Source organism: Brienomyrus brachyistius, chromosome 18 (assembly GCF_023856365.1).
Source record: "Brienomyrus brachyistius isolate T26 chromosome 18, BBRACH_0.4, whole genome shotgun sequence".
NCBI classification, from domain to species: Eukaryota; Metazoa; Chordata; class Actinopteri; order Osteoglossiformes; family Mormyridae; genus Brienomyrus; species Brienomyrus brachyistius.
The window spans coordinates 3,641,292-3,655,127 of NC_064550.1; the positions used below are offsets into that span (position 1 = coordinate 3,641,292).

The window sequence follows — 13,836 nt, forward strand, 5'->3', positions numbered from 1 at the left end:
ACCGAAGAATCAGGCTTAATTAATAATAATAATAGTAATAAGTAAACTTTATACAAGTTCATATCCATAAAATGAGTGAAACTGAAAATTTTGCTGCGGTCACAATTTTTTTTTCCAAAGCTGTACGTCACTTTACAAATAACCAGTAGTTTTCAGTAAAACATACCAATAAATTAAAACTAAAAATTATTGTACTAAAAGTGTTATAAAGTTCATCGACAAACAATCTCATCGGGTGATTGTTAATTAGTAACACCTTTGCAAAAACATGAAACACCAATCATTTGTGTTTAGTTCCCCTTTGGGAGTCAATGACAACAACTGCAAATAATAGCTGGAGGGCAAAAAACAGAACTAAGTCAGTCAAGACAATTATGGCACCTAATAAAAAGAAAATGTTTGTCGGGAAGATATCTGCAGATATGTTAGACAATATTTGTCAATGAACTTCTGTATTGAAACCAATAAATTTGCCACATTTTTTAATTAAACACGTGTCCCAAGAGTTTCGGTTAGCTCTGTAAAAGGGCTGATACCCCTTTAATCAATTGTTTTTTTTTTTAAACTTCTTCCATATTGTTATATAATGTAACAATGCCCTCACACACAAGCTGAAAGACCATTTTAAAACGGGCATAGTGCATGAAAGCAAATATATTTACATTTTATTAGAAAGACAAAAACACTGCACCTGTCAAACTAAAGTCCAGAGTAAAATTACTTGTTTTAATTTCCTTCTACTTTAAGATTGACAAAAAAAAGTACAGCAAATTCAAAAAATTTGAAGTTGTTCATGGGTCACACAAATATCAGGTTTCTTTTTGCATTTGTGCACCACTTTGTTTACCTGTGGAATTACTTTCTTCATACCTGGGGTTTATTCCTTCAAGATCGCAAAATGAAAAGCCTGGTTTATTTTGATCAATATCATTATATTAAGTAGCAGCTTTGTAGCAGGTCAACTCCAAACATAGTCTAGCTTTGTGGCAAATGAGTCCCACCCGGCAGAAACGAAATCCCGTAAAACCGGCAGTTTTTTCCCCCCTATTTTGACTCGACGTCGAAGCACACGCTCCACACACGCGTGTTGACCTGTCATGATTATTTTAGAAAATAGGACAGACGTTGCTATAGTATGGGACACTTCTAAAGTGACCTACATGTGTCAGCGTACGATGAGGAGGAAAAAAATCTGTAGCCTATTTAGCCGATACAGCATTATCAGTGAGGAAGATCCTTTTTACAACAAAACCAAAAGGGTTGGATTAACTATATGGGGATCTGGGCACCACCTCCTCAGAGACCACCAAGCACAGGATGCGACTTAGTATGAAATATGATTGTATATTGTTCTTTTACTATAGCACTCAATGAAAAAGTCCGTAACATTTTACCTGTGCTATATGCATTTCTGAATTTCATGAATTTCGCTTCACCAGTTCAGTGACAGGAACAGCTACTTACACATTTAGCTGGAATCTTTCCATGTCACCTCACTTGCCTTATTAATAGTAGTGTTACCTTATTTCCTGCGATTACATCCTTGTAATCCACATATCTACATAAGCAGCGTTTGCTTGCCTGTGGGGATTGATCACTGCTCTCGTTTCGCCTTCTTTTTGTGATATCACTGTTCATATCGACAATCGTCGGTTCAGGGCTGCATAAATGCACGACAAGGGCTTCAACAATCATGGCTTGAGTTAACATGAACAAGTTGTGGCCAATTTGTTTTCATAGAATGGCTTGACATTTCAGTGGGAATCAACACTAATTCAAAACAAGCTAATTCAGTTAAGCACAGATTAGTTTAGCGATATTGATGGGATACCCCCCCTGTTTTTCCTTGAGTAATAAAATGTAACTAAAAATGTCATGTTTTAAAAAAGTTACAAAAAAGCAAAATAAATAGCCTGTCATAAACGCAACTGTGAAAGGCGTTTATCATGAAAGACTGCAAACATCTCCCCTAAAAGTAATACCAATTCACTTTAAATACCAAAATAGTGAAATACTAACATTTCTCAGAAGACTATTTGTAACTTAACAAAAGCAGGAAAAAAATACTTAAAAACCTGCTTCACAGCTGCAATTACTGGAAACATAGAGTGAACGTTACAAAAAAAAAAAATCAGTTTAGAAAATTAACAGTTTACTAAAGACTATAATGCTTGCTGCTGCCATTGTGTCACTACTACACAGGGGGTGAGGCTTAATTTATGGATAACTCAGCTTCAGACTAATCTGTCTTTTTGTTTCATCAAAACTGGTGCTTTTTGGTTGATGGACATCCTGGAAACAGTCCTTGCAGATTAACAATAAAGCACTGAACTGTCAATGGCCAAAGACAGGGTTGTATAGGTTTGCATATCCACACTCGGTGAAGCTATTTTACGACTGCTGTAAACTTCTAAAAAGTGCAATGGTTTACTAGCTTTTGCCTATAGTTTGTTCTTCAGATAAAAAAATTCTTCCAGCAGTAATAAGGAATCCCATCTTCATTCAAGGTCAGGCATTTCTGTGGGAAAATAACAGTGCTTAATAAACATGTTTAAATGAGAACAGGATGAACAGAGATTTTGAAAATGAATCGATGAAACTTACTTTCATCATCACTGTCCACATATTCATCCTGTGAATCACAAATTAATTATAATTTTAACAATAGACATGAGTATTAGCAGTGATTTTCACAGTATCAAAATTTATGGTGATATTCTAAAATTCATTGACAGTAACATATGTCAGGTGGGTTTAAGTTTTTCTGATTTTGATGACCAAATTGTTTTACTGGTAGTTTTGGTGCATGTGAGAGGTATAATAAATTTTGCCAATAACAGATAATTATGCAAAAAACACAAGTGTTTAATCTGTACCACAATACTCAGGATGTATATCAATGATACATCATTCAAATTGATGATATGAACGTTCATAATCTCAATATGATGTCCTATCAATATATTGTCCAGCGCTACAATTCAAGCACTGGAACAGCTAAGATACGCGATCTGTGACATCATTGTCAGGGACTGATCTGGTTCCAGCATCTCAGAACCAGCTACCTTTCTGCAATTTCCAAGTATTACAGTACCTCTACTGGGAATGCTTGTATCCAAAAAAAATCCAGTTAGCAGCAGTTCTGTTGCATATAACATTTTATCAGAGATAAGAAGAAAGTGATTTGTAAACTAACAAGAAAAAAATGACATCAGTACAATAGTGATGTGCAGAAAGGCATCTCCAAACGCAATCTGTTGAAGCAATTTTGGAGACAGTGCCCTACTTAGTACTAGGCAGACATATCTATAAAGATAGCCGCCAAGTATATTCACCCTCAAATTCTATTTTTAACAGAGCTGCACTGCATATTAATGGCTACATCATGGAGGGGCAAGTATAACCCTGTACTGATTATTAAGCAGGTAGCCAATTTCATACATAAACAGGGATGTGCATAACTGGTACACAAGTACGCATTCACATGCAAAGCGATGTGCCCAGCAATCTCTCCTCAATTGTGCATTTTTGCCGCTACTCTTTATGTGCAATTGTGCTGACATGACAGGAAATCACTGCACATTTTAACCTTTTTACCACAAATGAAGTATGCATTAGCCGTAAAAAAAGGTTTAAATGCACAGCAACTTTTTATCAATACAAGGTAAATGCAGATAAATATGCATTTTCACTGCTATGGCAAGACATCACCCATGCATTGCTTTATATGGCGAATGCGTACTTGCATACCAGTTATGTGCATCCCTGCTTATAAACATGCCTGCTGATTTATTACTTTGTCCAAATCTTACTTCATCTGCACCATCCACATCGGGCAGTTCGTCTTCCCCCCCCATGTTGTTCATCATCTGCAAAAACAAACATATCCAAAGGTGGTTCCATTTCAGCCACTTCAGGGACAGTAACATATTACAGATGAAGTTTTAGGAACACCTGAAGATCCACTAACCTCTGAGAAACGGTCAAAACTAGAAAGTTCTTCATCTGAATCATCTTCCCAGTCCTTCCAGTTATTAAAATCAACACCAAGCCAATTTAGCTGCAGAATATGAACACGATTTCATGATGGCATCTCCAAATGGTACATGTGATAAGAACATAAGAAATTTACAAACGCGAGGAGTCCATTCGGCCTATCAAGCTCGTTTGGGGAAAACTCAACTAATAGCTCAGAGTTGTAAAAATTTTATCTAGATCAGATTTAAAGGAACCCATGGTTTTAGCTTGCACTACACTAACGGGAAAACTATTCCAAAAGAAGTGCTTTCTCAAATCCATTTTAAAATGTTCTCCCACTAATTTCCACCAATGGCCACAAGTTCTAGTATTTAAACTAATACTGAAATAGCCATTTGGCTGAACAGCATCCAGACCTGTTAGAATTTCATATACATGGTACATGTCCCCCCCTTAGTCTCATTTGCATGATGCTGAACAGATACAGCTCAGCTAACCTTTCCTCATAGGACATTCCTCTAAGACCAAGAATCATTCTTGGAGCCCTAAGTTGCTCCCTTTCCAAGGCAGCAATGTCCTTCTTAACGTATGGTAACCACACATGCACACAATATTCTACTTGGGGACTTACCAAGGAACTGTATAATTTTAGCATTACCTCCCTTAGCTTAAACTCCACACACCTAGAGATGTAACACAACATCCTATTGGCCTTTTTAATTGCTTCCCCACACTGGTGAGAGTGGGACATGGAAGTATCAACATGCTCCAAGGTCTTTCTCATAGTCATCTACCTTTATTTCAGTGGAACCCATAAAATATCTGTACTTTATATTTCTGCTCCCTGCATGGATTACCTAAGTTTTTTCAGGTAAATTTCAGGTATCAGCCCAGTCGCTAATTAAATCAAGATCCCGTTGTAGCCTCTGTGCTGGTAGTTCAGTATCGGCTACACCACCCACCTTAGTGTCGTCTGCAAATTTAACCAGTTTACTGTATGTATTGCTGTCAATATCATTAATGTAAATTAGGAACAATTGTGGTCCTAAAACTGAACCCTGTGGTACCCCACTATGAGCTCAGGCCCACTGTGACACTGTGCCTCTAATAACTAACTGCTACTTCCCATCAAATGATAGGCTGTTTTGTGATCAACTTCTCTAGTAGCTTCCTCAAAGAACTCAAGTAGATTAATTGAACAGTATGTACCTCTCTTAAATCTCTTAAATGTTGGCTATCCTTCAGATGACAGAACTCATACTTTTTGTAAAAGAAATAAATTGCCGCACACACACACAAAAAAATATTTAAGGCTTACTTTTGCCTTGTCTTTTGTTAACCTTGGCCAGGACTTCCCAGATTCAACTTTTCGTAAATAACACAGTACAGATCTATCCGTCCGTTTGTGCTTGGATTCCTGTATGAAAATTGGGACATGGCAAACTGTTACTTTTATGTGTTTAACTACATGTCCATGCAAAAAAAAATAAAAAATAGTCTTCATGCAAGGAAAATATAGAGGGACGCTTACATTTGGATCAATAACTTCAAAAAGGTCAATCTCATTTTGATGTTTGTGTCCATCTGTTCCACCAAGACAGCTTAACAGAAGAAAAACAAGTTACTGATTACAATTACTGGTTCAAATGATGTATTTCATGGCAATGGAGACACGGGGTGAGTCAAAAGTCTGGAAGCACCCAAAAACTTTACAGGCTCAGTATTGGAGTGAAGTAACCAGTACCATTTACCATTTAACTAGTAACAATGAAATTTCCCTCTGTAGGATTAACAAATTTCATCTTGTCTTCTTCTGGACCTTGATAAGGGTAAACGCTACACAAAAAGCTAATTGTTAGCATGAGTGTTGGATATATTACATTTGGGTCTATCTTCAGCCCTATTTCTCTTCCATACATAATTTCTGCACAGGTTTCCTCTTTGTCAATTTAGGCTATGAAGCGTGTTAGGCTTTCATTGGGCCAGTTTTGCATCGTTCCGTTTCCTGTGCATTGCTGCATGTTTCCAAATATTTAGCGTACTAAATTTTTAGTTTCGGGATACAGAAATGGAATGCAGTTCTACAGGGTTACAGCAAAAACCTGCAAAACCTAACATGTTCTAGATGCAGGGTGAGTATTGTGACAGGGTGCATTATCCTGCTGAATAAGGCCACTGTCACCAGGGAATACCGTTGCCATGAAGGGGTGTACTTGGCCTGCAACAATGTTTATGTATGTGGTACATGCATCCAGGTACCATCTCTTCCCCAGGTAAATGATGCACACTCACCTGGTCAACCACAAGACATAACAGAAAACGCCTCTCATTAAACCAAAACACCTTCTTCCATGGTCCAGTTCTGAGATCATATTTAACTAGCTGACATTTTAGTGATGCGTGTAATTCTGACATAAGGCAGTGGTTCAGACAGAGAGTACATGGTTCTGATTCGCTGGTTAGTGATGTCTGCAGTAGGGTAATAAGTACTGGTACTAAAGAAATGTAATAAACAGCTTTCAAAAAAACGAGGACCAGGGTACCTTTTCAGTACTGGTATCCCAAGCAACACTAGTCTGTACAATGTGATTTTTGCTAAAATGTGGGACTATTATTCGTTTACTGGTGCAGCAGAAATAAAAATAGCTGCATTGCATGCTTGATAAATCTGTCACCGTGACCAAAGCGACTCCAAAATGAGCCACAAAATTAGGACGTTAATCATGAATTCCATTCTGTTGTATGACAGCATTCTCCTTCTTGCTTTCTTCAACACAAAAAGGTTGCACAATGATGACGAGCATGCTCAGGTCAGGATTGTTAAGTGCAATGTGAGCACAGGCCAGCGGGAGAAGTGGAGAGGAGGGGCACTCGTGCTTGGGCATGATACAAGGCAGCCGGGCCAAGTGCGAGTACGCTCTTACGGGATGAATTGAGTAACATTTTACTTTCACATATGTACTTTTAAGTATGAAAACTGAGTACTATTCCCATCACTGATGAGATGTTTACGCTCACAATCGCAACAGAGATTGGAAATGTGACTGGGTGGATTAACACAGCTAGTCTGGAAACGGATCAAAATTTAACGTCAACTAATGGAAGTGCATTGCTATAACAGCAAAGTCAAAATATCTTAAATTGAACCATCATAAAGCTAGGAGCTTTGTATGTTTGTGTACAATTATACCAGACAGCGAAAAATGTTCAATATTTAAAAACATTAGTTGCAATCTTGTGTGAGGAGGGATTTCTTACTTACATAAAATTCACCTTTGATTTCTCAAATTTCACCTTGACATCTTTACTGTCTTCGACACAAAACTCAATAACAACACAGTCCCGCCTATCATACCACTTCGTAGTTGCTGGCAGCCTGTTGAGAGAAGAAAAGCATGTGAAAACATTACAGGAACCTTTCAAAACAAAATATTATGAGACCCTGGAACAGCTAAAGTAATGAAACACTACACTTGTGATCATTTGTCAGTGTCTACATTTTCAAAAAAAAAACACAGATAGCATTTCAGATAAATCCATTTAGCAACATCACTATCTGCAGGATATTCAGGCAACATCTACCTGTATTAAATCAGCTACATCAGATTGTTTATTGATATTCTTGTACTTTGGATTTAATGAAAGATAATGTTAAATGGCATTGTTAAAAGCTTGTCAGTGGATTGATCTCGTTTGCTTTAAACAAAAATACTAAAAGCTTATAAGAAGTCACTTCAGAATACCAAATTAAACTATAAATGCAATTAAACACAGAACCATTAAAAGCGGTCTTAGGGAATAAAAAGCTTTCTAAATGGAGTAGGCCATAAAAACCGCTGTTATCAGTGGCAATGAGTACACACTTCTCGTTAACTAATAAAAAGCAGTGTAAAAACTGTCGACAATGCTACACTTGGACGGGCATTTAGGTTATCTTAGTTCCAAAGCCGTCCTGAACGCTACTTGACTGCTCGGTTCGCTTAGTCTCTCATTCTTCCACTTTCGTTCTCCCTGCATCAACTGCAAAAGGGGGGGGGGCGTTCATTCATTAGTTTAGCCTTAAGATGACTTTTGGTTTAACGGAACTGTACTAGAGTTCACCAGCAGATTTTATAAAATATCAATGGCTTCGCAATTGCGCCAATGCACGTGAAAATACTTGTGTGTGCTTGTGTATAAAAAAAGAAGTATATTAAAAAGATGCACCCGTAAACTGCTATCTAGGGACAGAACGTGCTATTTCTACAACTCTTACACAACTATGCAACTTCACTGGTAAAACAAAAAAGTAGGGAAAAGCAGTAATGTGATGAACGGCAATATGTCGATTAATTAGCGTATTAAACTGCCGAGAGACGTATATAGAACTAGCTAGCTAACCACGATAGGACAGGAGGCCTAGCACAGTCTACTACTATCTGTACCTCTGCGCTAACTACTAGCGTGCACGTATTATCTGCTACTGACACATGTAACACACAGCTTGGGAACCAAATGTTTAATAAACATTAAGCATCACCAATAAAACAAAACAAGCGCTGACGAACGATGAAACCGCTCACCGCGTTTGCACTCATATTCTCCACCGAAAACTTACATCTCGTAACTATCTTATTCTTAGCTCCCCGATCCCCGTATTTCCCTGGAGCACCGTTCCGTGTGATTTTCCGTATTTCGTAAAACGGTGAGATATATCAGCAAAACAAACAAAATATCCGTAGCTAATCTCGTTCAGAGACTCGCGCGTCTGCCCTCCTCGTTTCAATGCTGTGACGCAGCAGCAGCAGGAGGCAACCTCGAGCTGGACGTTTCTAGAGCTTCTTTTTGGTCTCATTCAGGGAGAAACTCCACACTTTTGCGCGCCCCCGCTCATACATTGCAACACAGCAGTTTACAGGTATCAACGTTTAGGCTAGCTATCTTAACTGAGTTTTGTTACATTTTGACTAGACTTAACTGAATTAGCTAACACTGAATAATTGCAGTATATAGGGCAATTGGTTATTGAAACATTCTGTGACTATATGTAACAGAATTGCAGACGCTATTTATATGGGCTTCACCCACCCTATTTTTTTCTATCAGCCCCCCTGAAAAAGTGTAAGTCCATTTAGCAATTAGTACATTTTTCGTACTAATTTTGTAGCTGGGGGTCCCTGCTGAAAGTGGCAACCCTATTGTGGGGTAAGCTCCCTCCCCCAATGGTCAAATCCTAGATTTGCCCCTGCTTTACTCTCCGTCTCTACTAGTTCTAAACTTAGAGTTAAAATTTTATGACAGAAAAAAATCTAGATCTATCAACTGAAATGTATTCATTAGGCTCTCTTTGTCACAGATAACTTGAAATATCAGACGGGTTGTGGAAAAATCTCCATATTATATTCATATCTGGTGTGACCACCTGCCATGTGCAGAGAGGGGTGGCTACAGCTACCCAAGCCATTGCCCTTTTACCCTCCTTGACTAAGTTGCCTTCCATGAACTAATTAATCTCTCTCAAATTGGGGGGGGGGGCACATGTTTTTCTGTTCACTAAACTGACAGACAGTAACACTATATAGACAAAAGTATTGGGACACACCATTGAATTTAGATGTTTCATCCTGATCCTTTGCCACAGGTGTATAAAATCAAGCCCTTAGCCCTACAGTCAGGTTTACAAACACTTGTGAAAGAATCGGTCGTTTTGAAGAGCTCAGTGAATTTAAGTGTGGTACTGTCATAGGATTCTAGCTTTGCGATGTCAGTTCATGAAATTTCTTCCCTGCTGGATATTCCACAGTCAACTGTAAGTTGTATTGATGCAAAGTAGTAGCATTTAGGAACAACAGAAACTCAGCCATGAAGTGGCAGACCACGTAAAGTAACAGAGAGGGGTCACTGAGTGTCGAGGCACACAGTGCGTTAAAGTCGCCAACGCTCTGTTGACTCAATGACTACAGAATTCCAAACTCCCTCTGGCATTAACCCCAGCATAAAAACTGTGTGCCAGGAGCTTCATGGAATGGGCTTCTATGGCCGAGCAGCTACATGCAAGCCTCACATCATCATGTGTAATGCCAAGTATCAGATGGAGTACTGCAAAGCACACTGGACTCTGGAGCAGTGGTAACGTGTTATGGAGTTACAAATTAAGCTTCTCTGCCTGGTAGTCTGATGGACGAGCCTGGGTTTGGCAAATGCCAGGAGAACATTATCTGCCTGACTCCATTGTTCTATCTATAAAATTTGTTGGAGGAGGGATAATGGTATGGGGTTCCAGTGAATGGAACTCTTAACTCTTTATCATACCAAGACATTTTGGACAATTCTACGCTTCCAACTTTGTGGGAACAGTTTGGGGAAATTTCTTTTTCTGTTCCAGTATGACTTTGCCAACGTAGACAAAGCAAGGTTCATAAAGACATAGTTGGGAGAGTTAAGTGTGGAAGAACTTGAACGGCCCGCATAAAGCCCTGACCTCAGCCCCATGAGACATCTTATGGATGAACCAGAATGGAGATTGCGAGCCAGACCTTCACCTCCAGCACCAGTGCCTGATCTCACAAATGTTCTTCTGGGTGAATGAACAAAAATTCCCACAGACACACTCCAAAATCTTGTGGAAAACCTTCCCAGATCAGTGGCAGCTGTTATAGTTGCAAAGGGTGGGCCAACTCAATATTGATACCTACGGATTTAGAATGGGATGTCAAAAAGTTCCTGCAGGTGTAATGGCCAGGTGTCCCAATATGTTTGTCCATATAGTGTGTGATTGACAAAAACATGCATTTCCCCCACCCTGTGAGTAAAAACAATGAGATGAGATTATACTCCAGGTTTGCCTATGTGTGCTTATATAAAAGGGGCATTGCAAAATGAAGATGCAAACCAAGAGCCACCCATTGACAGGTAGGAGGCAGGTAATACTTGCCCCACTCAGCAAAATTTATCATTAGCACTGCGCCTTATTTTCAGTATTGTACTACTTTTTGATAACGGACCTGTGGTCAAGATAGACTAAATGTAATGTAATGTTTATATGCTCTTGTACACAGTTTACATTTGTATTTAAGATTTAAGCACAGGAGTTTTTAAAATATATTCTTTTATATTCTTTCTTTTGGCATTTCATTAAACAGAGTGATTACCTTAAAAAAACAGATGTACTGTATAATAAAACACATATAAATTAAATATAATAAAATAAAAATCCATTACTGCACCTCCAGCGCATACCTGTGCCAATAATGAGCGTCATGCACCCACATCTAAAATGTGCCCCTTAAATACCATTTAACAATGTGCCCCTGACATTAGATCTGGTTTTTGTTAGTGAAAGGCACAATTACACGCCGACAATGACACTGGCCACATCTCATTTAAAAAAAAAAAAAAAAAAAAAAAAAAAAAAAAAAAAAAAAAAAATTCCTACCAGCAGAAAGCAAAATCATTTGCTATTTTGGCGACGTGCAGCCTGGCGTGAAAATGACCAATGCGCTGCTATGAAACTAGTAAAACCACTATCCGTTGTACTTTCAGTAGGTGGAAAATAGGGCCCATAGTCTGCAAACTGAAAAAAAAATTAAGTTCAGAGAATATAATGTTTATGTACAATTTGTATGAACTTGTGCAAGAATGTGTGCTGTTACTGAAAAGAGAAATCCAAAAGTGACACATAACAGTATCGCATTAAATATCGCTATCGCACAAATACCATGATATATCCCAATAAAATTCTATGTCCATATTCACCACCCCTAGGGATCACAAAAAACTAAACTGTGTGTACATTTGAGGGATTGATTTAGTATCTCTTGGGAATTTTAACTGGCAGACCAATAACAGGTGTACCCATCTACAGAGATCTGGCCACTTCTGGGTCTGCGTACCTGAGGGCTCTACCACTGAAGTGCAGAGTTCATGAAGCTCCTCCAACAGCAGAGGAAGTTGGTCACTATGATGGAGAGATAAGACATTCCATGCTGCTACCTAGATGGCTCGCCTCAGATTGAGACCTGAGGTTCTTATAGCCATGAAGGACCTGGGTTATTGATGCTCCAATTTCCTGATTACAATAAGCGCACGCTTGATGGGATTTGGCACTTCTGGAGAAAGTTAAGTCTACCGGAGTGTCCCCCAGCGAAAACCCCCAGGGGAGTAGTGGTTAGAGTAAGGAATTATTCCTATAAACATTTAAGTAAAGCAATCAGTTATTGTAGAATGTGTTAAGGAAATGCTGAAACAAATTTTAATACCTCATTTTCGAAAACTCCCAAAACACGCAAAATAACAAAATCAATAACATTTCACTAAACACTCTATGTGTCAATGATTCTAACAGTAATTTGCCACCAGTCCTGTTTTAACCTTGACAATAGGTATACAAAGAAATAAGTATAATTAATAAGCATTAATCCAACGGGAAACCATAAAACAAAGCTTGGTAAATGATTTCCATTTAGTACTGGTGTCATATCCCGCAACCAATGGACACGAGACAGGGAACAACCCAGGATGGGGGGCCAGCCCATCACAGGGCATACGCAAACCTATGGGCAATTTAGCAACTCCAATTAGCCTCAGCATGTCTTTGGACTGTGGGAGGAAACCGGAGTACCCGGAGGAAACCCCACGACAACATGGTTTACGAGTGGTACGAGGTAGCGTAAATTTCAACCCACAACCATAGTGCAAATCAAGGGGGGGAATGAAAATGAACTGATTTCGCCAGCATTGCTGTTTCATTTTAGTTTGTGTTACATTGTTCATTGTAGTTTTCTTCACTCCTAATTTTAGCTTTCAACTATATTAACCTTGGTCTGGAGCGACACTTCTCATATGGTGCGGGAGATCCAAGTGTCTTTAGTTTGCTGATTAAAGGGAGTGAAATGGGACACAAGTCTTAAAGAGCCTTTAGATGGGTGCCTTTCCATTAATGGACCGGTAAGTCAGCACCAAGGACTTGAACTTGATGCAAGTGCCAAAAGGGAGCTGGTGTGCAGACAGGCAGGGCTGTGCTGCTGCGTTTTGAATCATCTGCAGTGGTCTGACAGCACATGCTGACAGCCCCACCAATAAGTTCTTAGTAGTAAAGTCATGGGGTAACAAGGGCCAGGGCATGAAAGTAAGCAGCATACGGATAGAGAAAAGGCCTGATCTTCCTCTTACAAAGGATAAATAGCAGTCTAACGATCTTGCGGATTTATGTGCTCAGCATGAGTGGTAAAGCCATATATCCAGGAACCTTTGAGCATGTGTCTTGTCATCTGCTTTCATCCTTTGCCATCACTGTGTGGTGCTGCTTCAATTTTGGGGCAACCCACCTAAAAAATTACACTCCATATTAATATGGCACCCTTCAAAAAAAATGAATAAAAACATTACCAAAGATAATACATGCAATGATTCTAATATTCCTTAAATGTTTTGGAGTGCTGTTAAGACTAAAGCAATTTGCATCTTTGGCGAAAAACGTTTTGGTGCCTAGAAACTGTTTACAGTGGTTTCCTGTTTCACTGGGGTATAAATATGAGGTAACAGATAATGGATGACAAAAGGGTCTCGCTTAACATGGGTAAAACCAGAGAGCTCAACTCAAATGAGAAAAAAAAGATGAGCTGCACAGATTGGGGGAATGGCTACAAAAAAAAAATAGGTATTCAATTGAAATTTCCAGTAAGCAATCAGGGTCATAATAAAAACATTTGAAAAGCCGGGAGCTCTTGAAAATATACCAGGAGACACATCACATACAGTGAGGAGAATGCAAAGGGAAAGAGAAGCCCAAAGATCAGTTTCTCAACTGCAAAGTTTAGTTGAATTTTGGGAATTTCAAAGTCAATTGTGACACGACACCCGTGACCAAAAGCTTCACGA

The 13,836-nt window shown here is 38.9% G+C and overlaps 1 protein-coding gene across 1 annotated transcript; it reads right to left on the reverse strand.

Moving 5' to 3' along the window:
- Nucleotides 1–465: 465 nt before the first annotated feature.
- LOC125713285 (prostaglandin E synthase 3-like) lies at nt 466–8,826 on the reverse strand. Its single transcript, XM_048984287.1, has 8 exons — nt 8,576–8,826; nt 7,241–7,354; nt 5,510–5,579; nt 5,297–5,395; nt 3,971–4,060; nt 3,813–3,869; nt 2,605–2,632; nt 466–2,518 (listed from the first exon to the last, which is right to left on the reverse strand). Coding segments are annotated over exons 1-8 (480 nt in total). The 5' UTR covers nt 8,578–8,826; the 3' UTR covers nt 466–2,498.
- Between the last annotated feature and the right edge of the window lie 5,010 nt (nt 8,827–13,836).